The sequence below is a fragment of the Diplotaxodon limnothrissa genome, linkage group LG16, assembly GCF_057381915.1.
Source record: "Diplotaxodon limnothrissa isolate DT_005_m linkage group LG16, D_limnothrissa_male_GT1.1, whole genome shotgun sequence".
Lineage (NCBI taxonomy): Eukaryota > Metazoa > Chordata > Actinopteri > Cichliformes > Cichlidae > Diplotaxodon > Diplotaxodon limnothrissa.
Window position 1 is genome coordinate 24,100,059 of NC_140611.1, and position 27,427 is coordinate 24,127,485.

Consider the following 27,427-nt stretch of genomic DNA (forward strand, 5'->3'; position numbering starts at 1 on the left):
AGCAGCTGGATAAAAATTGAAAACAATGAACAAGACAGCACGATAAAAAGAAGTTAATTCAACCCACATGCTATCAGCTTGTCTGAAATTATTGAATTCTCAGCAGATCATGTCATCCTTTTTCCTGTCTGTTTGTGCCAATAAAATACAGTGTAACTTGCCTCATTTACATTACATTTAAAGTATATTAAGTTACACTGATATTTATTCCAATGTTTAACTTTTCTATCCACAGAAAGTAAGTATACAACTGCCTGAGTCAGAGCGACAAAAATGAAGAAGAAGGTCAGTCTTACATCACCCCCACATGCAGATAAAGAAGGTGAGTGAGTTACTTTTAGTGGGGAAAAAAAGGACTAAATATCATTACATATATCTTACTAATAGTTTTGCTTAAAAAAGCTAAGCAATTACTCTAATTATAATTTCCCTTCTTTTCAGATGACAGTCAAAATGGGTAAGTTTGGGTTGGGAGACATTAACATGCTATGTGTTTGCAGTTTTTCTGTCATTTACAGTCATAGGTTATTTACATGTTTTACAGGGAAGAGAAGAAAAAAGAAAATGCTCTGAGTGTTGGATACTTTCAGCTGGTAAATATTTTTTCCATGACTCTATAAAAGCTTGTTCTTTTCCTTACCTTTGCTCTTGAATGATCAAAAAAAAAAAGGTAGATAAGCACGAAACATTCTTTATTCCCACAAGCACAAATCCACAATTTCCCATTTTCAGTTCCGATTTGCCACTTGGAAAGACATCGTGATGATGGTGGTGGGGAGTGTGTGTGCCCTTGTACACGGCGCAGCCTCACCGCTCATGCTCCTCGTTTATGGCATGATGACAAACACATTTGTGGATTATGAGCGCGAGGTCCAAGAGCTGAAAGATCCCAACAAGACTTGCAACAACAATACTATTTACTGGGTTAACGACACCGTGTATGAAACGGATGAAAACACCACACTCTACTGCGGGTAAGTCATTTGTTTATTCCAGATGAGATTGTTGCTACAGTAAAGAGTTATTGTTGTTACTGCTACTCATTTTTGTTCTCTTGGTAGGGTGGATATTGAAGCACAGATGACCTTGTTTGCGTATTACTATGTTGGGATTGGATTCGGTGTTCTGATTGTTAGTTACTTTCAGGTAAGTATGCATGTTACATACTCAGCTTTAATTTTTGATTCTTTTTTGTCGCTTCTGGTGAATAATTTCAAACATCCACTTAGCACTCAATTTAAGACCATTTACTATCAGCTGTTGGCCTTTGTGCTGTTAATGAGAGAGGGTATTTTTAACACGGTCATCTCAGGCTCATGGCTGTGTAAGAACAGCATCCCCCCTCCATGTGCTGCTCACACCTTCTCAATATAAAGGGCAGCCAATCAGAAGAAAAGTTTCCTGAAAGGGAAAGGTTTGTTTCAGGTAGTGGACAAACTGATGAGCTGCACCAAGAACCAGAATAAGGAGTAATCCTGAATTAAAGAATAAAAATATGGAGTTTGTTTAAATCCTTTCTGAAAATGCATGGCTTGTGTCTGTATAATGTGATGTCTTTTTAAAAAAATCACATTTTAGATTGCATTCTGGGTGACGGCGGCTGCAAAGCAAACACAGAGAATTCGAAAGACTTATTTCAGAAAAGTAATGCGAATGGAGATTGGATGGTTCGACTGCAACTCTGTGGGTGAACTAAACACGAGGATATCTGAGTACGTTGTGTCTCTCTCTGCCTGCTGATCAGCCTGTTATCACTGTTTTGCTCAACATGTTTTTACACATTCTGTTGCTTTTTTCTTTTTATAGCGATATCAACAAGATTAACAGTGCCATTGCTGATCAGGTGTCTATATTTATTGAGAGGATCTCTACATTTGTTTTTGGCTTCATGGTTGGGTTCATTGGTGGGTGGAAGCTGACTCTGGTGGTCATAGCAGTGAGCCCTCTGATAGGTATAGGTGCTGGACTGATGGCTATGGTAAGCGTTTGATAGTCAGTTGGCAGTTGGTGGATAGATACCTTTTTTCCTGTTATGTTTAAGCTTTGATATGTTTTTATTTTGTGCATTTTTCTTCCTGGTTCCTGCAGGCTGTGGCCAGACTGACAGGACGAGAGCTTAAAGCCTATGCAAAGGCAGGGGCCGTGGCTGATGAGGTCCTGTCATCCATCAGAACGGTAGCAGCTTTTGGAGGGGAGGAAAAAGAAGCTGAAAGGTATTTTGTAGTACAATATAAATGCTAATACTTTTATTTGTAATGATGCTAAAATACAAATTTTGCACAGGTATGACAGAAACCTTGTGGAAGCTCAAAATTGGGGAGTTAAAAAAGGAACAATCATAGGAGTGTTTCAGGGATACCTGTGGTGCATCATTTTCCTCTGCTATGGTCTGGCCTTTTGGTACGGATCTAAACTGGTCATCGACACTAAGGAGATGACGGCTGGTACTCTTATTCAGGTATGAAATATTAAATTCTAAATGGTAATACTCTGTAGAATACAAAGATGGAAAACTGCTGACTTTTAATGCTGCTGTGTTTGTTTTAGGTTTTCTTTGGTGTACTCATGGCAGCAATGAACCTTGGCCAGGCCTCACCGTGCCTGGAGGCCTTCGCTTCTGGTCGCGCTGCTGCAAAGAGTATCTTTGAGACAATTGACCGGGTAAAACCAGCTAACTTACATAACCAGAAGAACCAAATTAGTCAATGTTAAAATAATGAATAAAGTTTATTTGTTGCTACTTTCACAGGAACCGGAAATTGATTGTCTATCAGAAGAAGGTCACAAATTAGACAAAGTAAAAGGTGATATTGAGTTCCACAATATCACTTTCTACTACCCATCCCGGCCTGACGTCAAGGTAACATTCTTTGCTTGATATTTGTTCTGTCATGTTTCAGTTTTACACGCACTGAAAGTCAACAACCTTTTTCAGATTTTAGATAATCTGAGCATGCAGATCAGAGCAGGAGAAACCACCGCATTTGTTGGACCAAGTGGATCTGGAAAGAGCACCACAGTCCAGCTCATTCAAAGGTTTTATGACCCAAAGGAAGGAACGGTAACTATCTGAGAAACTTTTCAGACACAGGCAATGAGATGTTTGGGGGCTTTGTTGTAACGTCTTGTAATAAAATATCCTTCTTAGGTGACTTTGGACGGTCATGACATCCGTACTTTGAACATCCAGTGGCTACGATCTCTAATTGGGATTGTTGAGCAGGAGCCAGTGCTGTTTGCTACCACCATTGCAGAGAACATCCGATTTGGTCGACCTGGAGTAACCGTGGACGACATTATCCAGGCGGCAAAAGAGGCTAATGCCTACAATTTTATTATGGAGCTACCACAGGTACATTTAAAAATGATATACAGCACAATTGCAGAAGTTACAGCAGTTTTACAGTCATGTGCTGTAATTTTACTCTTATACTCCAGAAATTTGAAACTATGGTGGGTGAAGGTGGAGGCCAGATGAGCGGAGGGCAGAAGCAGCGTATTGCCATAGCTCGTGCGCTCATCCGAAACCCCAAGATCCTCTTGCTGGATATGGCCACATCTGCCCTGGACAATGAAAGTGAAGCTATAGTCCAGGAAGCACTGGATAACGTGAGCCATTTTTTATATTTCATACATTTTGACTTCATTAGCATCTTGTTTAGGGGACTGACACCCTAATAACAACCATATCTGCAGGTGCGCACAGGCAGGACGACGATTTCTATAGCTCATCGTCTTTCCACGATTAGAAATGCAGATGTTATTATAGGATTTGAGCACGGGCAGGCTGTGGAGAGAGGAACACACAGCGAGTTACTGGGGAAGCAAGGCGTCTACTTCACTCTGGTCACCCTGCAAAGCCAAGGCCAAACCAACACAACTAGTGGTAGGATTCATGTGGTCTGTCAATTACTAGATTTGGACTTTTGGTACAAGAAAATGAAAATGCGTGGATCAAAATTTATGGTATAATCTTCAAATGTTAAACAAAATCAAATGCCCAAATATGTCCAGAATATGATGTAGAACATTTAAATTAAATTTAAACATTTAAATTTAGAACTAAATTTAATCTGATAGAGAATATGTTCCAACCTTTGGTGATTTCTCAAATTCATTTTGTATGTTTTTCCCTGTTGAAGACATATTTACCTGGACTAGACAGAGATTGTCATGCACGGTTGGAAATTCAGGATAACAAGTTGGCTGCCTGTTGTTTGTCTGATACAGTTAGAGAGTGTAGTTGCTTTACATTGTGATGACGCATAATTAAAAGTTCTGCACCCTTTACACCATGTACACCTCCTATTGTGCTGTTCCACACTATCGCATGCAAATAAGACCTTCCTGCCTGGTTGAAAGAGCACATTTCAAAGCTCTCAGTCACATAGCAACATAGCAAAAGGTTTGGGCCTTAGGTTGTTCATGACACTTACAGCTTTGGTGCTGTGGTGCTGTCTTGGCCATATGCAGCTTAAATGCCACAAAAGAACTGGACCTATGCTTATGCTGAATTAATGGCTTCAGTCAAGGCCAAACATTAAATGCATTTCAAAGGGGAAATCCTTTAAAGTATGTTATAGTTATTTCTTGTGTTTGTCAAATCTCAAAGGAAACTTTAATGCTTGATTGTTTTACTTCCAGATGTGATCAGTGAAGCTCCTGAAGAAGACTTTGATCTAAAAGCAGGGGGGTTTAGCCGTGGAAGCCGTAGATCCAGTAAAAGGTACAGTAAGTCCACTTGAAGGAGATCATGGGAAAAGATCATCAGTAAGAAAATACTTTGATATTCTCTATATTACACCTGCAGGAGCTCTCTGCGGCTGCGATCTTGGAGCCAGTTGTCAAATGACTTTGTCCCTGATGCACTATCAGGCAGCCTCAAGATTGCTACGGACACGAATATCAAATCAGAAAATGTACAGAGATTCCTCTCGTGCTATGTAATATGCCAAGACAATTAATAACTGTTCTATGAAAAACAATGGTCCTTACACATATCTTTTAACAGCAACAAAATGATGTGGAAGAACATGTAGAGCCTGCTCCAGTTGCACGTATCCTTAAGTACAATCAGCAGGAATGGCCCTACATGCTGCTTGGCTCACTGGGAGCTGCGGTCAATGGCTCTGTCAACCCCATATATGCCATCTTGTTCAGCCAGATTCTTGGGGTAAGAGCTGTTCTCATGAAGAACGCATGTCATCTTTTACATGTACAGCTGGTTTGAGCATGGGCTAAAATATTTCACCGGTATTTGTTTTTACAGACTTTTGCAATTCAGGACTTGAATGAACAGAGGAAACAGATCAATGGGATATGTGTTCTGTTCTGCATCGTGGCCGTGGCTAGTTTCATTTCACAGTTTTTACAGGTATGCTGTTGCAATTTTAGACATATTAAAAACAAAACATAATCTAGAATAGCAGTTGTGGAGAAATTGTTTATGTCTCTAGAAGAAGATGAACTGCAATAATGTGATAGGTATGACAAAAATGAAGAATTATACAGGCGACATGTGAACAACGCCTGCCTTTCTGCACATGTTCTACATGTGTGTGGCTATCTGATGACTGAATTGCCTGCGCGTGCCATGAAAGCAGTCATAACAGAGTCAAGATAGCTAAAACAGGTGGGGCTTGGCAACGTGGGTTTTAATTATACTGTGGTTTCTTTACTGCACAGAAGCAAAGGCAACATAAATACCAAAAACAAAACAAAACTGTTGGTAGCGTTATTAAATTAGAGTGGAGCAGAGTAAATCTTTAATGTACCAGTGAGGGGACATTTGCTTTCCTCTCCAACAGAAAACACACAAACACCATTCAAACCACAGTACAAGATCCAAAGGTCTGACATTGTCATCATAAATCGGGTTCATTAAAAGGACTAGATGTTACAATCCCTGACAATGCATTGCTTTAAATGGAGAAAATCTTGGGGGATGGCTGTTATGAGGAAAAGCAGCACAGAAACTTTACCAGCGGCACACATTGTTGTGTGCCTCAACTTTCGTTCTTTTACCCAAGATAATCTGCCATTTTTCCTTGGTTAGGTTTAGGGATTAGAGATCTGATCTAAATTATCATATTAAAATTTGGGACACATCGTCAGTAGTGGACCTTGGATTCATCGGGTGTTTCGGCCATTATCACTAGACACCGTCATCCAAAGAGGCCCTGCCAGGGTTGATCAGGCCCCGGAGTGTGTCACTGGTTTATGTTAAAGGGCCATGGGAAGGGAAAAAGGGCCATAATTTTTCTGAAGAAGGTTAGCAGATTGGATAAAATAGGGTTAGGGGTTATCTTACAATATAAAATGCCTTGAGGCGACTGTTGTTCTGATTAGGCGCTGTATAAATCAATTTTAAAATGAACTGAGTACAGAGTAATGGTAAGAATCAATGTGTGGTTAGAGGGTCAATACTGTATTTTATGGCTTTTTTACAGTGCACATTTAATATTACAGGGATATTCTTTTGCTAAATCTGGAGAGCTTCTGACGCGCCGCCTGAGAAAAGTGGGCTTCCAGGCCATGTTGAAACAAGAGATTGGCTGGTTTGATAACCCTATAAACAGTCCTGGAGCTCTGACCACCAGACTGGCCACAGATGCATCCATGGTTCAGGGGGTAAGTAGGAAACTACAGGATTGTTTTCACAGTTTGGTTTTACAATTAAAATCTTGTTTTTTAATATTTTTTAACATGCTTGAATAATTTCTGTAGGCAACGGGATCCCAGATTGGCATGATTGTTAACTCAGTGACCAGCATAGGAGTCTCTTTCATCATTGCCTTCTACTTCAGCTGGAAATTAACATTGGTAATTTTGTGCTTCCTGCCGCTCATTGGGCTGTCTGGGGTATTCCAAGCCAAGATGCTGACAGGTTTTGCAAATGAAGATAAGAAGGCAATGGAAGAAGCAGGTCAGGTAAGCTCATCTTCCATTTTAATATCACACCAGTACACAGGCAGCTTTGAATTTCTTGCGGTTAAGTGATTTCTCTCCCACAGGTATCCAGTGAGGCTCTTGCCAACATCAGAACCATTGCAGGTTTGGCCAAAGAGAGCTCATTTGTGGATTCGTATGAGCAGAAACTTGAATTGCCTTATAAGTCTGCCAAGAAGAAAGCCAACATCTATGGGCTCTGTTTTGGCTTTGCTCAGTGTGTCATCTTTTTGGCTTATGCTGCTTCATTTAGATACGGAGGCTTCCTGGTCAGGGCTGAGGGTCTGCAATATATGTTTGTTTTTAGGTTGGTAAAAATCTTGCTTTTTGACATGTTCAACTTTGTGATGTGATTGCCAAACATCAACACTGTGGTCATGTGTTTCCCCAGGGTGATTTCAGCAGTCGTGATCAGTGGGACAGCACTGGGCAGAGCTTCCTCGTTCACTCCAGATTATGCCAAAGCCAAAACTGCCGCTGCCCAGTTTTTCAAATTGTTGGACAGAGTTCCTAAAATCAGCATAAGCCAGTCAGATGGAGAGATATGGGTTGGTGAATGTCAATAACTGTACATTGAAATGGTTCATGAGTTTTAAGATGTAGCCCGTGTTACTTTTGTGAATCTTGTCATCCATCTTTAGAAAAACTTCAGAGGAGAAATAAATTTCCTTAATTGCAAATTTACCTATCCGACACGACCGGACACCCAGGTGTTGAAGGGCCTCCGTGTGTCTGTGAAGCCCGGGCAGACTTTGGCGTTTGTTGGGAGCAGCGGCTGCGGGAAAAGCACAAGCGTTCAACTGCTGGAGAGGTTCTATGACCCTGATGAAGGGCAAGTGGTGTGTGTTGACTGATTTAAATGTTAATTTCAGATACACAAAATGTATTCAGTGTGAGCAAAACCATTCGCTCTGTTGTAACTGTGTCACCTTTTCTTTTCAGGTGATTGATGGCGTCCCATCTCATTCAGTCAATGTGCCTTTCCTAAGATCTCAGATTGGGATAGTGTCCCAGGAGCCAGTTTTGTTTGACTGCAGTATAGCTGAGAACATACAATATGGAGATAACACCCGCAGTGTCAGCATGGAGGAGATTATTGAAGCTTCTAAGAAAGCTTATCTTCACGACTTTGTGATGACGCTTCCTGATGTGAGTAGGACTGAAATGACTTGAAATGTTGTCCGGTCAGTCATTTTTTGATTAAAAAGAAAGCTGAGTAAGCGAACTAAGCATAAATTCAGAATTAAAGCTAAATTGAATGTGACGTTGATTGCCTGTAGTTCCTTTTAGAAGGTAACTGGCAGAATGTGCAGACAAGCGTTTTCCAGATGCTAAATGCACTTAGTATAGGTTTACTATCCTAAAAAAAATCAAACAAACACACATTTTAAAGATGACTTGTGGTGAACTTAGAGTATAACTTGCTGCTTTTCTCTCTCTTTCAAACTGGTAGAAATATGAGACTCAGGTTGGTGCCCAGGGCTCGCAGCTGTCAAGAGGACAGAAACAACGCATCGCTATTGCACGTGCTATTGTCAGGAACCCCAAGATCCTGCTGTTAGATGAGGCCACGTCTGCCCTGGATACTGAAAGTGAAAAGGTATCTTTTAAGTCCTCTAATCTAGTCTTTTAAATGAAAGTTTGACAAAACATCCATATCATATATCCATGACACACAAAAGGAACTCGCTGATGACAGAGATTTTTTGTCCTGCAGACCGTGCAGACTGCTCTGGATGAGGCAAGAAAAGGACGAACCTGCATCGTCATCGCTCACCGGCTGTCAACCATCCAGACTGCAGACATCATAGCTGTGATGTCTCATGGAGCTGTCATCGAGCAAGGCACACATGATAAACTCATGGCCAAGAGGGGCGCCTATTACAAACTGGTCACAACAGGTGCTCCGATCAGCTAGAATTATTTGAGCTTGTTGTATTTACAGAGCCGTTTAGTTGCAAACTTGAACCATTTGGAAAATCGTCCCTCATATCCTGCTCATTTAAATGCACAACTTTACTTCGTTTTCATAAAACTCCTCCCAGGATAAAAAAAGAAAATCTACAAATTTTCTTTTCTTCAGTACACATCATCATCATCATCATTAAAATCAACACATCTATCAGCAAATCTCCCATGTCCAAATACAGATACAATTTCTTTACAAAATTTGTCAGTTTACTCTGTACAATTATATCCTTAATGCTAATTAACTCCATCTCATAAGCATTTGGTCTTAACCTAAAATATACAGGCAGATATTTCTGTCTATATTCAAATAAATAGTGATACTCATCTCCAGGTTTCCCCAAACTATGAAGGACACATAAACGTTTAATATACTTAACTCCATAAAATCTGTCCATAAGTACTGGGATACCACCGACTCCACATCTAAACTTTGCCAAATAACACCAAATGGAATGATCTAAACCGCACAAGAATCTGTTTTTGTTATCAATTAATTATGTGACGATAAAGCTCTTTTTTGTATATTTATTTGCCTGTAATGAGTGTTTATAAATGAAGAAGATGAGGATAAAGACTTTTGCATGTATTAAGCCACGTTTGTATCACTGAACCACAGTTATTGTTTTTTTTTAAAAAATATATATATATATATTTTTTAAAATTGTATAATAATACAATCATTAAAGTAATCTATTTCTAATGTTTTGGTACGGCTTTTTCTTACCAAAATATCAACATTTCTCTTCAGTTTAAAACAATACATCTTACTATATTGTTTTAAACTTCACATATAGAAGTTATTATGGATATTTAAGCATCTATTTTCTTCTACTCAGCTAGTTCATGTGATGGTAGCATGGAGTCCATCCTAGCTCCCAGAGAGCAAAAGGCAGGGCACACAGTGAATGTGTTATAGGTCTACTACAGGGCTAATACAGAGAGATAAACAACCATTATCACCTACAGCCAATTCATTGCCAGTTAACCTAACCCAGAAAGAAGGCCCCATCTGGCAAACGTATTTGAACCCAGGACGGTCTTGCTGTGACACAGCAGCGCTAACCACCATTTAATTGGGACCTTTGGACCTTTTGAGGTCAGAAAGAGTACTTTATCTGTAAGGAGGAAATATTTTGCTCATGGGTGCTGAAATCTTTTTTTTTTTTCATTTTATATTTAAACATAACCAATAACAGAGGTCTTTATACCTAAAGCAAGTTCTCCTTTAAATTGTAGCTGTATTGAAAGAAAATTCTTTTCTTAGGCAAATTAGTTTTCATAAATATTTATATTAACTATGCTGGAGCTGGAGTGGACAGAGTTCAGGCTGCTGAGTGGTTCTCTGTTGCTGCACCCTCAGTACCAGTTGATAATAAAGCACCCAGGCACACAGATGTTTCTTCGAGCTGGGCTTAATGAGGAGCCTACGCACTTAGGACAGTTACATAATTCAGAGCCAGCCTCAGGTGCCGCTGGATGCTAAGCAACCCGGGATGGTGGAGAAAAACGTGGAAATACGTTCTGCTGGGGAGTTTACCTAATCTGCCTAATCTAGTTACATCACAGCTTCTGTTCTGCTTCACTTATTTTGGCTGATTAATATCTAAGTTTTCCTGAAGAGAGCTACAAGAGATTATTCAATGCATGCAGAGCAAGCTGTATGTCCATACATTTAAAGTGCTTAAAAACTAAAAATGATACTTTTATAACTGACATTTCTGACATGATATAAATATCGATAAACTGTCATTTCTGACAATCTAAAATTTCACCTGTTCTTTCATCTGAGCTGCAGTGGTAAGGGATCTTACTTGTTATCTAGCTGACTTTTACACAGAACTGATGGGCTAACAGGTCACAATAAAATCTGGAGGTCTGATTTTGTTTCAGGCTGTTGTGATGTAAACTGTCAAAATGAAGTTTTCAAAAACCATTTGTGCTCTAATTTGTGTGTAACCTCTTAAACACGGACGTAAACCCTAAAAAGGATGGATATTCGTAAGGAAAAAATGGGAAAACACTTCAGGCAAAAGCATCTCCCGAATGATTCCAGGGTTGTATAATGTCCCAAAGAAACTCTTTAATAAGAAATTGAACAGTCTTTACAGTTATTGTGATTTACATATAAAACAAACACCATAGAATGGACTCAGGTAAGCAACAGATCAAGCAAATGGAAATTTCAAAACATGCTATTCAAACCCACAAATGCAACTTTTTTAAACATACATTGTTTCAGTCTCGTGTGATTACCTCCATAATACACATACATATTTACACTTGTTTGCCAACACTACCATTCAACCTTGCTGATATCCTTGATCAATAAGTGTTGGGGGTAATATTGTAAAACTTGAAAGCTGCTCCACAGTCTAAGCTAGCTTCCTCTCTTCATGCTCTCTGATGAGCAAATTAACACAGTAAGGAATAACAGCAACCACACCGAGAGGTATTGAAGCACTTTTACAGAACGACAGTATATAAAACAGAGCCTCATTGTGAGTGGGCATTTTAATAAAGTTGTACAGTTGCAGAAATGTGAGCGTTGCAGTCACGCACATGAGTTTAAACATACTTTTGCAGCCGTTCTTCCCTTTGCAGCTCTGAACGAACATCTCAGAGTTCACTGCCAGGCCCAGCCCAAACAAGGCTCCCAGGTTTCTAACCAGACCGGCAAAAGGCGTTGTGTCGAGATGGATCCAGTCTGGGTTAGCGCACCACTTCTTGGCTTTGCTGACTGACCACATGGGATCGATATCCAACAGTTTAAAGAGCAAATAAAAGCAAACAGCGAAAGAGAAAAGAAAAATGTTGGTTTGGAGGTAAACTTTCAAGCTTGCATTGTAGACTGAGGGGATGTGATCAAAGGCCTCAGCAATCAGCATGCCTACACATTAAAGAAAGAAAAAAGGTCTTTAGTCCGAACACAAAACAACAGATATATCAGATATTTTTTTGACAGCAGAGTGGAACACACCAGTGAAAACACCGAGGATAACTTGATGTGGAAAGTGTGTTGCAATAAAAATCCTGGAGATGCAAACACTTATCTGAATGACCCAGAAAGTCATCCACAAAAAGGACCTCAGAAGACAAAACCTGTAGGAATAATACATATTAAAAAAAGACAAGACAACTAATTTAATTGTAAAGATGTATATAACCTCTCACCTTTGAAAGCTGTGTACAGATGAGGCGCGGGAAGGCCGAGCAAAATTTAAAGCAGAAGTGATCATCACATACCACACGCATGATGAGCCCATGGCATGACCAGATGGACTGCCTGTTCAGAAAAACATTAAATAAAGTTTTCTACCCTTTAATAGTTTTAAGTCCTGACTCGTACATGCATACTAACCTGGCCCTGTTTCACAAGTTATATGAAACTGGTCCAAATGTGGTTTTGAATCATTGTGGTAGAAGGGTGTTTCTTGCACCCACCAGTATGGTCGGTGCCCAAATAAAATCCTGCAAAAGAAAATATAAGAATAAAGTTCAGAAATACATAAAATAAAGATACAAATGCTAACCTAAGAGTAGGTTTACCATTTAAAAATAAGGTTGAACCAGTCTCCAATGACAGCCACCCAAATCATCTTGGTGCCAACATTGTGACTGAGATGGAACCAGAGAGGGAAATAAACAGAGAAAATATTACGAGGGTCACCCACTACTGACACAAAATCAATGAAGTCATGGTATTGCCAGTAGTTGTTCTGCAGGTACTGTATAACCTGCACACCAAAGCTGTAGACAAAATCCATGTGGTTCCCTATCTATGTACACAACTGCAACAGCTTCTTCTTCAATGCCAGCTAAAGCACCGTGAGTCCTTTCCTACCTCAGGAACTTTATATCAACCTGGTATCATAAATCATTAAATGAAGCCATGGCAACAACTGCAACATCTTTGCTTTGAACCCAACATAAAATAATGTTGCCATTAGGGCTCAGCATTTTAAGACATGTTACAAAACTGTTTACACCCTGAGCATGTAGACATTAGATTTTTCACAGAACATTGCTTTTACAATTGTTAAATATTAGCCATTGTACACACGAAGAAAGACAGTTACACGTAACCTGCTGGATCCTTTCAGCCTCATTAATATTCTCATTCTCAGTGAACGTAGCAACAAAATGAACTTCCTATAATGCTGCAAGAGAAAAACACAGCCCATCTGGCATCTGGCACAGTAGAGTTCACTGAGTACATCTGTTAGCATTCAGCTATCTTCCCATTCTAATCAGAGCACAAATACTGAAAAAAGTATAATGTTGTTTTATATAGTTTGGACGGAATTTCGGATCCATCTGAACTTCCACATACTGACCACAAGGTGGGATATCGTTTCAGCAAAAAACATCCTGAAAACATTATATATATCATTATAAATATAAATTTAGCAAGAGGAGTGGGCTATTTAATATTTTTAAACCATGTTTTCTCGGTTTAAAAACATAACAGTGTTTAGCTCATTTGAAAGCAGAGGAAATAATATGAATGATTAACGTAATTTCCGGTTGTCGTTGAGTGCCCGCCCCCTACGTTTAGACCGCGGATTTTTGAAAATAACGACCTGCGCAACAGCAAGACGTAAATCTAGAGTTCTCTTCAAAACATGTGAGTGTTACACGGAAACGTTAATGGACTGACTAGTTTAAGCCACATTTGTAAAATATCCTTTGGTTTCATTTGCAAGCTAATCGATGACGAACTAACCGTTAATGTTCCCCCGGCTAACGTTAGCATTGGCATGCTAATGTTGTTAGTAGGTTTTGGTGTAGCTGTTACGTCACCGGTTGTCCGATATGCACAAATAATGTTGTATTTTTGTGGGCGGCACGGTGGTTAGCACTGTTGCCGCACAGCAAGAAGGTCCTGAGTTCAATTCCACCATCAGGCCGGGGTCTTTCTGTGTGGAGTTTGCATGTTCTCCCCGTGTCTGCGTGGGTTCCCTCCGGGTACTCCGGCTTCCTCCCACCGTCCAAAGACATGCAGTTTGTGGGGATAGGTTAATTGGATAATCCAAATTGCCACTAGGTGTGAATGTGAGTATGAATGGTTGTCTGTCCTTGTGTGTTAGCCCTGCGACAGACTGGCGACCTGTCCATGGTGTACCCCGCCTCTCGCCCTATGACAGCTGGGATTGGCTCCAGCACCCCCCGCGACCCTGAAAAGGATAAGCGGTAGCGGATGGATGGATGGATGTTGTATTTAAATAATAAAGCCAGCTGTTACTAGCGACAGGTCAATTGTGAACTAATTAAATAACTAATTATGCCAGTAAACATTTAAAACTGTTTTAACTGACGATGGTTTCAGCTGTACTCTTTGATATGCTTTGAAATGTTTTGGTGTCATTGTTTGCTGGAAATAACAGCCACAGTGCAGTCTTTTAAAATATTAATGTAAATACAACACAGTACAGCACAGCCTATTCTGTACTGTTGTACTTTTTAATCTTGCTTTTATCTCCATAACGTCTGGGTCATTGTACATTGGTTAAGCCAAAGGAAAAAAAAGTTTACTAGAGCACTAACAACTATAAAATTAACAATTTACCAAGAATACACTGCTAGATTACACACAGCCGCCTGAGGGGTTTATTACGAAGCGATGTTTTGGCCGAAAGTGCCACATTTTCTCAGATTCTTTTATTTACAGCATGTCTTAAAAGCCGTGTAGATTCTCTGCTGGGGGAATGTGTGCAAGTTGTTAAGCAGTAGCTGTACATCAGATTCTGTGATTTACATGCATACATGATGCAAGAAATGTTTTTATACTTTATCTTTAATCTGCTGCTAAGGCTGTTTTACCTTGCTGGAAGCTGTTTACACAGCTTTGTAAACAGAGCAAAGAATACAGAGAATACCAAAAATACCTGTTCAATCGATTAGATCAATTTCATTTTAATCTGCTCACAAAGCAAGGTCTCATCTTCGTTTTAGGCTACAGGAAAGTGTCAGAGCTGAGCACACAGAGTAACCCTTAATGTTCGTTTCCATCCATTTCCATCCATCCATTTCCAAGTTTCAGAGCTCTAATGTACAGACTTCATGTTAGAAATAAAAAGCAGCATTGAGAGCGCGTTCAGCATTAAAATAGTTAACTCACAATAAAATAAAAAAATCAATTAAAAGTTTATTTGACTGCTTTGTACGCTAAATCAAAACCAATTAACTGCAATTAATTTCATGTCTTATTCACAACTTTGTTACTTGTTGCTGTTTATTTATGATGTTCTTTTTCTAATGTTCTTTATAGATTTTTATTACTATTTCATCTTCATCATTATGTGATAATGTCTTTGATTGTGGGCGACACTCATATCCTGGACAAATAAATTACTCTGAGCAGCTTTTTCTGTATTCTGTTCTGCGCCAGTGTTGACCGACCACTACAGTTGTCTGGCTCTGCAGTGAAAATTGTGCTTGTGTTTTACCACAGATTCATAACAAAGCACCGTGATGTCCATCACTGACCCAAACATGAGCGATAGGTTTACAAGTGCAATGGAGGAGATCCACAACAAGGAGCTTAAAACATACACAGACATAATAGACACAACGGCAGAGTTGGCCCAATCCCACAGGCAGTTTGTGAAGTCAGCAATTGGTAAGTTTTTTAAAATTTATTTTTAATGTTGAACTACATATACAAACATCTGTTCAGCTTGTTTTCATTATTAATATCCTTTATTTCAATAGAAAATAAATTGCACATGGACTTTTTAGTTTTTAAGACACCCTATTGTCCCCTTTTTTCCCTCACTTTCCTATCTTCACTGCTTCACTATCCAATAAAGGCAAACATGTCAAAGAAAGAATATTAATTATGAGTAACATTTAGTCTTACAGGTTTAATAACAACTAGGTCCAAAGTTGTGTTTTTGGAGTGTTTTAAGACAGTCTGAGTATCGTCCAGCACAGTGGATTACAACATTATACATATTTTCTTACTTGATAAGAGTTGTCTGATATGGCTGATAATAAATGTTTTCTGTTGCAGATACGTGTTTAAAGAAGTGTAAGGATGATGACATATTGTTTGAAACAATACAGACATTCAAAAAAGGTGAGTTTCAGTAAATTAGGCACACAGTATTAGCATGTACCTTAAATGTAGGTCATACTGCTGAGTTCAAGTGTACATGTGAAAATGGTGGTTTGTAATGCTGCTTCCGCATCTTCACTTTATCTCTGGACTTAGTTGTACTGACACAACTTGTGTACTGACACAATGTTTGCCTCGTAGACCTCGAACGGAAAAAAGTGGCTTTAAAAGAGAAACGACAGGCAATATCTGAAGTGATATCTGAGATTCAGGAGAAGGATATGCAGAAAGAGGACATTATCCAGAAGATTGAGAAGCTTAAAGAAGAACAAACCAAGAGAAAAGAACGTAAGATTGTGTGATTGTGACACTGATGCTGTAACGTATAAATTAAATATTAAACTGTGACTGTATTGTATAGTACACTTATTTTTTCTGCCTACATTTCAGTGATTGAATCTCAATACAAAGCAAACAAAGACAGACTGAAGAATCTCCAAAAAGCCAGACTCGTCTTTCAGGATCATCTGGGGTTGGAGGTACGAACAATCCTCGGCAAAACACAGCTGGTTAAAGGTATGCAAAAACCATGCATTTTTGATACACATATGTTTGTCGACTCTTGTTTATGTTATCTGTAACAGATTTTTGTGCAAGAGGTTTTGGTCTTGCTGTTCCTTTTAGGCTGATCATGACTGATATGGTTATGATACTTTCTAAAATAAAACAACCATAAGGATAAAAGCTCTAGCTATTCAGAAGTGATAATCAATATTATAATTATTTTGATTTTTTTTGTCGGAATGGAATAAATACTCAGTACATGAGTACTAGTTAAAACAGTGGAACCACATTCATTATGTTTCTGAAGCTGTCTGCATGCACATATCCAAACTAGAGTAATTCTGACCTACAAACTGCTTAATTGTTAATTGATGGTTGAGTTGAATGCATTGAATAGAAAGACTATAATCGTAAAGTAATATTTTTACCTTCGGTGGATTAAAATGAAGGCTCTGCTCTGCATATTCCTGTTACCATGGTGAACTGATTGATATTTATGCTTGTATGAATCATCATTAACGATAAAGACATGCACAGCTCAGAGTGAATATAATCAGATCGTGAAGAAACTCTGGACATGTGTACTGTTACTGAAAAAGTGTTGTGCAACTTAATGATGGTCAGCTGGTTGTTGCGATTTCACCTTGTGACACACGCCGCTTCTGATACGACTCAAGAACTTTGTTTTGAACTTTTAAAGGTGAAAAGTTGCAGTTTGTTTTTCGAAACATCAACCCCTCTGATCCAGACAGCGCCTATGTCATCACGATGGGGATTAATGAAAGCGGATCATACCAGAGTAAGTTAAATACCTCTACTTTTTTTTTCCACAACCCTGTGTAATGTAATAGTATTTCTGTGTATTAATTTCAAACAGATTCACAAATATAGATATGAGCTTTTTATTATTATTTAAAAAGCTATAGGAAGACCAAAAAAACACACTGATATTTAATGTGTTTGTAAAATTGGTTCAAATAAGACCAGAGAGAAACATTGGAACACTTAACCTGATATTTTGTGGCTCACTCTTTTATTGCATCCACTGTAATCAGTCATTGTTTTTTTTCTGTTTTACAGTTGTCTCCAGTGACCCCGTGCTCAAGTGTTTGCCAGCCTTGGAAAAGCGACTTCAGGAGACCAATAATTTACCAGCATTCCTGGCAAATGTGAGGAAGGAGTTTATCTCTCAGACGCGTCGCTAAAATTGAACGCAGGGAAGGATGAAAAGCACGCAGTGACATTCTCCCTGCAATTTGGACTAAAGAAAGCACAGTGGATTCAATGGAGTAATCAGTGGAGGATTACAAATCTTTAAATAAAAAGTCAACTTCAGGACTCTTAGATTTGAATTTCAAATACTCTTTTGTACTCAGTAGCTAACACGTGTGAATTCTTCTTATTAAAAAGATTAAGTTTCTTTTTTTGGCATCATTTCAGACGAGTTCTTATTGGAGATAAGTACCGTATTTCCCGGACTACAAAGCGCACCTGAATATTAGCCGCACAAGCTAAAATCAGGGGAAAATCCTGTTTTGTACATACATTAGCCGCACCTGACCAAAAGCCGCAGGTGTTTCAATGTTGACTCATCATATGTAAGAGAATATGCACAAAGGGAATTGTCAGGAAAGAGATGGCTGTTTGGAGACACACCCCTTTTATTAATATTTTGAAAAACAAGTTATGGGTACATATTTGCACATGTAGTACATAACAGTAGCCTAAAGCACACCAGAAAAATAGATTCGGACTACCTTTTAGGCTCAGGTGCAGTGACACAGCTTTAACAAGAAGAAAAGTCAGTCATTCACCATCTTTCTCTTCTTCCTGCGCACTAAAACCACCAAAGTCCTCTTCTCCAGTGTCGGATACAAACAGGCTCAGGATGGCTTCGTCATCCACTCTTCTTCTCTCCTTCGTTGTCACTTTCAAAACCAAAGAAATCCTCATTGTCAGTGTCAGAGTCGAACACCCTCAGAAGGGCCGTGGCGGTGTCCTCCTCTCCATCATGCAGCAGTCCAGCCCTTCAAAATCCGTTGGTGATCGTGGATGTTTTCACACTTTTCCACGCTGTCAGAATCCACCGGTGGAGTTGGGCATAACTTGCTTTTTGGGCATAACTTGCAAGTTTATCGCCGCTCATCATCCACGCCTCCCGCTGAACGCGTACCGCTACTTTGAAGTTTGTTTTTCGCGCTACTTCGTACGGCACTATGTTGCCTGGCGGACGGACATGTGACTAACATACCACTCTTGAACCCCGATCCTTCCGCCAGGCAACGTAGTGCCGTACAACAGCGGAACACACAAAACAAATCGTCTTACGATATGACAAAAATCACGGACAATCCATAGAAAAGCCGCACCTGACTAAAAGCCGCAGGGTTCAAAGCTTGTGCAAAAAGTAGCGGCTTATAGCCCGACATTTACGGTATATGAATTTAAGGAGCGGGACCATGCCAGTCCCCTTCGAGGCCTTGCTCAAACCGCAGCTCAATGAATGTCCAAGCCGTTCACCTTTATCTATGATAACGCTGTCAAACCTAAAATGAGGACGTGGGCCCAGCGAGTGAATTGACATTTGGACAACTGCTTACCTTTTAATCCTGAATAATAAGGAACTGACCACTTAAACATTGATGTAAACAGTTTTATTTTATTTGTTTGTTACAAATCTCTTTTTTTACGCGTGCTACAGACATCAATGATGTAATAAAGCACTTCTTTATTAAAGCCTCGTGTTAGTCGACCTTGTATCGAGTGTAATATAAATTATGAAAAAACTTGTTATTTGATATTAGTGTCATGTTCAACTTTAATCCTAGGAGCATTACAAAATACCCAGGAGGCAGTGTTAAGATGCTGAATGTACATCTCACTTCATAAATATACAAGAACTGAATGTGACAAATGTTGAATAATTAACCAAATTAAAATCGGTGCATACACAGATATTGTTCCTTTCAGACTAAGTTTCTAATGAATGTTTGGCATCGCTGTGGTTAGAATTTGATTCAGGGTCGGTCAGGCATCAGATGATTTAATGCTGCTTAACCGAGGTAGCTCTTCAACATAGGTTGATGGGAAATGGCCCGTCTGCCCGTTCAGCATGCCAAACCACCAGCCGTTTTCTTCCTTGGAATAAATGTCTAGTAAATCTCCTGTGAAACATGATTTTTTCAGTTAAACTTTAAATCTTTGCTTTAAAGAAACGCAAATGTTTTTAGTAAACTCAGGTTTAGTGTCACTTACCTTCGTTCAGAGCCAGTTCATCGTCGTGCTCAGGGGTGAAGTTGTAAATGGCCTTGCATTTTCCTATACTGCACAACTCTGGGGTTGTTTTATCTGCTAAAAATAACTGTTTTTAGTGCTTTAATTTCCTGAATTTCCAGATGTTGTAATTTTAAACAAACAGTTGTATCTGTGCTCTGTAAATGAATTACCTTGTCCTTTGTCCTCTTCCGTGTGAGGCTCCAAGACTCCATTAACAGTGCTGCCACTCTCTGCAGTTTGACTTTCCTGTGTTGGGCTTGTAGAACTGACCTGGTCAGTGGCATTTTTTGAAGGATCCACAGACTGCTGTGCCACAAACAGAGGTGGTCCTTTGTAAATGATGGAAGCTCTCAGTGACTGCCGGGATCTGAAGGGTGTCCTCCTGAGTCTGACTGGACGAGCCAGCTGAACTAGACTATGTTCACAGTCCTTGAACAGAAGAAAGGGTTTCAACTACAGCATTTGTCTTTACAGAAGCGTAAACACAGAACTGTACAACGATGTAATATAAAATAAAAAATTCGCCTTTTTGATATTCCAGTCTTTTTATTTCTGGTGTTTTTCCAATTTAATAAGATAACTTGAAATAACAAGAGAAGTTCTCATTTGCTCATTTTCCTGCAAGCAAACTGTCCTACCTACCAATTTAGTGTAATTTAGCTGTAATTTGCTTTGCATCGAGACAGTTTGTGTCTTTATGTACTGCAGGTGGTAATGTTATGAGCCGATTTTGAATGTAAGATGATTCATCAGAAATGCATTCATGCTGTTTATGCAGTGACTCACGAGATACAGGAAAGGACAGGATCCCTAATAATATAGAATAAAAATAATCTTGTTCATTCAGAAAAAAACAGGCAAATATTTTATCTCAAGTAAAAACATTTTGCCTCTACATGTGAACCAAACATAAGTATATTTATTGATGCGATACCAAACTACCAGCTACGACAGGCCTGTTGCCCCAGCAACCTGATTCACCAGTTGATGCTAAATATTAAGTGTAAAATAACTCTAATCAACAAGCTAGCAGGTGGAAGTATTGAAGGAGAGGAATGAAAGCCTGTAGAAGCAAAACAGAATACATGTGTGTGAATGACAGGAAGGGTGATGGAGTACTGAAGATGCAAGGTAGCAGATACTGGGAAGAATCTTGTGCACACTGTGCTTTTATTTCTGGGAAAATCAAAAAGATCCTGTTTCTTACTTGCACCATCTGTCCAGTAAAACCAATATTCCACTATAGTTCCAGTTAATCTGCTTTAAATATGTTACTGATAGATATGTATGGGGTATGCAGAGTAAGAGATTAAAGTTAACCCTCTATCAAGTCTGTTCCTATTAAGCTGAGGATTCAGTCCAGTCACATTTTAGCTACAAATCCTTTGTGCCAACAAAAGGCGGCTGCATAATGGAAATCTTACCTTGTCCTTCCATTTCAGAATACTGTTGCTGAACCGGTGATGGGACTTTGGTTTCCCTTCTAATTTAGACAGCGATGTAGAGAGTTTGTAATGAGTAGCCTCCAGGAGATCCAGTTTTAGAGTATTCTATACATGAGTTGACATTAGTGAGCAATTGGGAACCCTGGATTCATGGTCTGTTTGAAGAAAACATCAAACAGCACACAGCAGTATAAATCCACATCCACTCTGGCATTACTGTCCACTATTTACCTCATCAAGCTGCTGCTCGGTTTCCTCAAGGTTCTTTTGGTTGGAAAAAGATGGATTTTCAGAGTATGTTTTCATAAGTTTTTCAATTCCTGCGACACATTGTAAGAATTAGAATGACAGAAAAACAGCAAATGATTTTACTTCTTATTTTAAAAGTTGCGTAACACAGCTTGCCTTCACAGTCTTTCTTTGTTTTCGTAATATTCTCGTCGAGGCGCTGAAGTTTAAGCTTGATTGCCTCTCTTCTTCTGTCTTTGTCCATGAATGATTTGCTGTCTTCCTCCTGAGCATAGATATCTGGTCACTTATTAAATCAGAAACATTTTTTTAAATCTACCATCGATGGTTAAATCTACAGGGAATAAAAGTAGCATGTTAACTTTGAATTCGTCCCGAAAACTTTTCAGACATGCTGCATGTTGCACCCCAATCGTACATGTCCCTATACAGTAACTACATTTTATTAAATCAGAAAAATCTCATTGAGGTTACCATCATATTCCCATAGAAGCCACATCTTTAAAAAACGTATATGTTGTATATATGTATAGCTATATTTATGTAACAGTAAATATAGAGTAGATCACGGTACAGGATTTCTGTCAGGCCCTACCAGTAACTTTTTTATCTGCAGCACGCACACACTAACATAAAAAGATGCCCCCTGCAGAGATGACCGCCTGCAGGAAAAAATACTTCGGTTTGAAATGCAACAGCAGATTCTCAGACACCAAAGACTTACGAAATAATCAGCCATCAAAAACTCGACGTTGTGATCTTCAGTGGTGTTTCTGTTCTCTTCCACCAGGGCTTGTATGTCTTTATCAGTGTCCACCCTTTGGACCGCCTGTTCTATCTGTGTTTGGCCCTAGAGGTAGCACAAGTATGCATAGGTGATATAATATCCTTAATGTACCAGTGATTCAACGTTTACTGGACGATGGTGGTCAGGATGTCTCACATGTTTGAGGGTCTGTCCAAAGCTGTACATTTGGAGGTTATATCTTTTTAGGATGTTGCCTAGAAGTTCAATCCGTTGCTTCTCCAGCTCCTGTATGATCTGAAAGAGCAGAAAGTGAGAAAGTCCTTGTTTAGATAATCTCCTGGCCATTTAAACCATGGAGCACATAACAGCAAATATATGCACTTGAGTTAGATGATTGCCATCTAACCCATAAATTCAATAAATGCACCAAGTGATTCAGGTCATAATGTGTGGAAAGACCATGTGCAGAGTAAAAGAAAGATCACAGGCTTAAGCCAGCAGCCTCAAGTTCTGGTACTGTGTCCTTATTAAACAACGTGTACACTAAATAAATGTGGGAATCTCTGAAAATACATTCAATGTCTACTGCGGCACAGAGTGGATTTTGATGAAAGAAATGTAAGCTAAAAATTCGCTACTGAAATGTATGTTGCATAATTCACTGAGAACAAAATGACATAACCACGGTTAGTAGAACTCATAATCATCAACCATCCTTGAAGATTACACCAACTGGCAAAGTTAAAACCTGATATTACAGGCCGATCCAACCGGAGTCACACTGTGGCTCAGTAATGCTTATGACTCCATTCTGATGAGACTGTGGATGGTGTCCTGGAAGATCCCCAGCATTTAGGCATCAATACATAATTTCCCAGAGGTTCTCAACTGGATTCACGTCTGGTTTTTGTGCTCAAAATACAGAACATACTGTCCTGGGAGATAAGCTGTGCTTTCAGAGTTTCCTGGAACCAATCAGAAGTGAAATCTTTCACACTAATGAAAAACTCTTGACTACGTCACTGAGCCCCGTTATCTCATAAAGAGCCACTCTTAATAAGAGGAACAGCTAAATGCCCACAAAATGACAAGTAGGAAACTATTTTCTCCACCTGGTAGCAGTTTTTCAATGTGTTTTCCCACTTGAGTCTCATCTGATGACCCTCCATGTTGATATTAAAGTACTCCTCATCCACCCGCGCCTGCATCTCTGCTGACTTAGTCAGCCTGTTAAGCATCTGGAGTCAAGAACAGAGAGAAAACTTTAGCAACCATGCTGACAGCTTTTTCCAGTAAGTATCCCCCCCGTGGTGAAAAAGACTGCAGTGATGAAAACAGTATGACACATTCTGTACCTTCTGTTTTTCTTTCTCAGTGGAGATGTGTTTGTTGTTTTCAACAAAGTTGAACAGATCCTCGTGTTCTCTTGTTAGTCCAATTAATTTCTTTTTGATCTAGTTTAGAAAGAAGAAATCAAATGAATATATTAGTATGAACTTTAAATAACATTACAACTACTTTGTGATGTTGTGTGTCAAAAGGGATAGACTGAATTTGAAAGATAAATCATTTATCTTGGCTTCTTGTGAGTTTATTTTTGTAGATATGAAATTTTACACTCATAGCTACAAAAACACTTTATTATTTTATTTTATTATTTTATTTTGTTATTTTTCAAAACATTTTCAACGAATGTGTCACGTGTTAAAAAAAAAGCTTTATATCAGATTTGCATTGCAGCCAAACAGTTCCTGGAAACGGTCACAACAGAGTCGTTTTATGCATGATCATTATGGTTGATAAGGCCAAACATGACAGTGACTAATGATAAATCTACCCATTTTGAAAGGGAGGAATGGTTATGGTTGGTCACAATTCCAGACTTTATAATGTGCCATCAAACCAAATCGTAAAGTATCATAATTCCTCAGCATGACCCTCCTTTTAATGGCATGCAACTGTTCAAACACATATATTATTAAAGCTTATATCAGACCTGTGAGTTCTGCATACATTCTAATGCATTCTTGCAGGTATCCACATTATAGCAATTCTCTGACTGTACATGTCAACATATTTTTGCAGATACAGTCATTTTATGGATTTATGATTCAGCAGCTCCACCAAAGCCAATTTCTGTCCCTGTATATGTTTACAACACGCCCTTACCTTCAGTTGCTCACTCCAGTTAGCAGTAACAAGCTTTCCGGTTCTTTCAATGGCACTGTCAAGCTAGAAAAGAGTGGCATATTGTGCTATCACTGGAAACTGTAGCAGAGAGATTTTGATAAAAGGAAAGACTGAATTACATACAGGCCTCTTCCTCTTATTATGCTCGTCTAAGACTTGTCGTATTTCCAGAATTGCTTCCTGCTGAAATGCATTTCCTACTGATCTGAAATGAAGACATAAATCTGCATTTAAACTCCAGCTCAAGATAACATTTGTTTAATCATTCGACTGGCGCAGACTCGAGCTGAACTCAGGTTGAAAACTACCTGTGGGCGTCTGCTCTTGAGTACATCTCATCTGACACATGACACCAGGCACTGTGGGTGGAACTGAGTGGGGAGCCAGCATGAAAAGGTTAGAGCTGTGGGCTAATTAGCCTGACACCTGCCTGTGTTTTGATCACATCTAACTTGGTGGCTGCATGTTTTTGCTCATCACACTATTATTCCTGTACGGTGCATGGCAATCAGTCCCAGGAAGAGGTCATGTTAAACACAAAACTGACAAAAGACAGTGTCACCCTTACTTGTTTGACATTCCTTTGGAGGCCCTGATGAGTTTGCCCGCGAGTTTTTGTAGGCCTTTGGAGTAAGTAAGCTCCAACTCTGCCCTGGAACAGGAAAAAGATTGCAGCAAGGAAGAAGAAGAAATAAAACTGGGTCAAACAGTAACTCCTAAAGCGACTCAGGTGTTTTCTAACCACAGTCAGCGTACCTTTGCTGGAAAACGGACATGAGCTCTTTGCAGAAGTATTCCCCATTTTTTGAATATTGTTTCGCATTTTGATAGAGCTGGTGATACTGAAAAGTGATAAATAATACACCGTGAGTACCTGACACATTTGATTTGAATGTGGAAGTTGTGCGATCAGTCAAAATATATATACTCACAGAGCAGGTGGTGGTAGGTTCCTTCATCTTAAGACTGTGGCTGTTTGTTGACTTTGTACCTGGAACTTTGACCACCCTCCTCCCAAAGTTACTCATGCGCAAACCACCTGAGCTTTATGCATTGCGCCAAAGGAAAATTCCAATGAGAGGGGTGAAAAAAAAAAACGGAAGAAGCTGCAAGCTTAAACTCAAGCTGGAAGGCAGCAGGTTTATGTGCAACCGATTCAGGACGGGGGAATATCTAAACACCACAAAAAGGTCTGTCCACGCTTTTAGCAAACATAAATAAATAAAAGGATACGACCAAATAGAACTACTTTATATAATGTTCAAGCTAATTAAACCGGCTGAGTTTCCTAATAACCCTTTAGAGAAAGTTAAAGAAAGTAAGTAAAGTTAATACTTTTAGGTTGTTAGATTGTGATGTTTTGGTAATAATTATTCTATAAGGACTTGTGTGGTTTTATTTCATGTCTATTTGGTAATAACAGTTTAAAATGTTAGTAATTAGCAGTTTCTACTTTTTTTGGCTACTTGGTATGAAACATACCTTCCTTTGAAGGTTGAACAGCAAATTAAATCTGGTAAGTTTGGCCTGCATAAGTGATCCAAACACACAACCAGCTGGCATCCCATAAAACTGAACTGAGCCAAGTCAGACCCATCAGTTGTCTATCCTGCTCATGATTACAAGCTGCTACACTGGTCACTTAAAATCATTCAAATTGTAAATTGTTATTGATCCTATTACCTTAGTCTTGAACTGTATATTTATTACTCTTATTATATTTATTGTCTTTTGCACTGAATGGAACTGGAGCCTCGTCATCTGGTCTCTCTATATACTGTACTGTATATGGCAGAGATGACAAAGTTTAATTTGACTTTGAAATTGCTAATGGAGTATTAGTTGTTTAATGTAAAACCTATTTAGACTGCATTATTTTTAATGATTAGGATTCTGGGGTATTAGATATTGTCCTAGTCCTGGATTTTTTCACTCTATATTTTGTGTTAAATGGGTTCGTTTGGCTGTGCTTCTCTTTTTATTCCTTTCTGGTTTCCTCCACCTCTGTCATCCTGCTTCTTGGTATTCTTCAAGGCCAGGTATTACTTATTTGTCTTTCAGTTACTATCTGCTTTACTATGAATGCTTCTCTTGTTTTCTTTTAGTTTAGCTTACTGCTTTTCTTTTCCCCATTTTCTAGTTTTTACTTTTTGTGTTGGAAACCACTTTGTGTCTGTGAAAAGCACTCTGTAAATAAACTTTACTTAAATACTTACCTATTTTGTGAGTGTCTGCCCCATTTATTGGTGGGTCTGTATGTGTCCACAGAGGCTTTTCTTTACCTCGTAAGATAATATATTTGTGCTCCATATGTTTGTTTCTTGTGCTTCTGTTTTTTTCTTTACATTTCAATTTTGTTCTTACCTTTTGTATCAAATCTGCACATTATTCAGCTCTAACTACTTAATAACTTATGTCCTTAAAATATTTATTCAAAAGTAACATTTCAACGTGTATTATCTCCTTCTGAGAATCCCAATCAATATTTTTGTTGTTGTGTTGACCTTGTCAACCTCTGTGTCCAGCATTTGAGTTCCTAACCTCACCCTAACGCTCCAGCAGATCTACAGTAGTATAAATTTGAGGTATTAAGCAACCGTGCACAGAGAAGCAATGGGAGGAGGTTGAATGCTGTCTATGTGTTACTGAGGCTAATGTGTCTCACAGTAGCCTCTTTTCACAGCAGGCATTTTGAATTGTCACAGTCAAACTGTGTACACTGCAGTTATGAGCCATGCTACCTCCACGATTAAGCTTATTCAACACACTCGCACATATTTGCAATCTTCATGTTTTTTTGGGTTTTTTTTATTGAACTATTCAAACAATTCTTGTCTGCCTCAAAAGAGGACAAATGGCCTTTAATGTAACGCTTACCAGAAATGTACCAGAATAATTAACAAAATGCTTCAACAGGGAATACAGCATCTAGCCATGTCTGATGCACACACATAATACTGTTATTGACATCTCATATAC

General features: G+C 39.0%; 4 protein-coding genes across 5 annotated transcripts; 2 read left to right on the forward strand and 2 right to left on the reverse strand.

Annotated features, from left to right (window-relative positions):
- The first annotated feature begins 273 nt into the window (after window positions 1-273).
- On the forward strand, window positions 274-8,866 carry abcb11a (ATP-binding cassette, sub-family B (MDR/TAP), member 11a). The gene is made up of 27 exons (XM_085374797.1): window positions 274-322; window positions 442-457; window positions 545-593; window positions 733-974; window positions 1,062-1,146; window positions 1,579-1,712; window positions 1,807-1,978; window positions 2,089-2,213; window positions 2,284-2,458; window positions 2,548-2,661; window positions 2,750-2,860; window positions 2,936-3,061; window positions 3,149-3,352; window positions 3,439-3,609; window positions 3,697-3,886; window positions 4,645-4,726; window positions 4,811-4,919; window positions 5,012-5,173; window positions 5,270-5,374; window positions 6,469-6,630; window positions 6,727-6,930; window positions 7,014-7,255; window positions 7,340-7,496; window positions 7,590-7,787; window positions 7,891-8,097; window positions 8,402-8,548; window positions 8,666-8,866. Exons 1-27 carry the CDS (start codon window positions 274-276, stop codon window positions 8,864-8,866), a joined length of 3,939 nt encoding a protein of 1,312 aa, XP_085230923.1.
- A 2,425-nt stretch (window positions 8,867-11,291) lies between these two features.
- Window positions 11,292-12,689, reverse strand: LOC146616249 (glucose-6-phosphatase 2-like). The gene is made up of 5 exons (XM_085373882.1): window positions 12,466-12,689; window positions 12,278-12,387; window positions 12,091-12,202; window positions 11,897-12,018; window positions 11,292-11,806 (listed from the first exon to the last, which is right to left on the reverse strand). Exons 1-5 carry the CDS (start codon window positions 12,681-12,683, stop codon window positions 11,292-11,294), a joined length of 1,077 nt encoding a protein of 358 aa, XP_085230008.1. The 5' UTR covers window positions 12,684-12,689.
- A 2,701-nt stretch (window positions 12,690-15,390) lies between these two features.
- spc25 (SPC25 component of NDC80 kinetochore complex) lies at window positions 15,391-17,745 on the forward strand. Its single transcript, XM_085374828.1, has 6 exons — window positions 15,391-15,538; window positions 15,932-15,997; window positions 16,178-16,324; window positions 16,427-16,552; window positions 17,241-17,339; window positions 17,621-17,745. The coding sequence occupies exons 1-6, from the start codon at window positions 15,391-15,393 to the stop codon at window positions 17,743-17,745; spliced, it is 711 nt and encodes a 236-aa protein (XP_085230954.1).
- A 1,765-nt stretch (window positions 17,746-19,510) lies between these two features.
- Window positions 19,511-25,476, reverse strand: nostrin (nitric oxide synthase trafficking). Of its 2 annotated transcripts, none has more exons than XM_085374720.1 (16): window positions 25,381-25,476; window positions 25,205-25,290; window positions 25,017-25,100; window positions 24,757-24,819; window positions 24,572-24,653; window positions 24,428-24,490; window positions 23,614-23,712; window positions 23,371-23,496; window positions 22,454-22,552; window positions 22,235-22,360; window positions 21,667-21,775; window positions 21,493-21,581; window positions 21,241-21,366; window positions 19,987-20,245; window positions 19,796-19,888; window positions 19,511-19,704 (listed from the first exon to the last, which is right to left on the reverse strand). In XM_085374720.1, exons 1-16 carry the CDS (start codon window positions 25,474-25,476, stop codon window positions 19,568-19,570), a joined length of 1,737 nt encoding a protein of 578 aa, XP_085230846.1. In that variant the 3' UTR covers window positions 19,511-19,567. The 2 variants fall into 2 exon arrangements, with proteins under 2 accessions (XP_085230846.1, XP_085230845.1); XM_085374719.1 differs by having other exon boundaries at window positions 19,796-19,891.
- Between the last annotated feature and the right edge of the window lie 1,951 nt (window positions 25,477-27,427).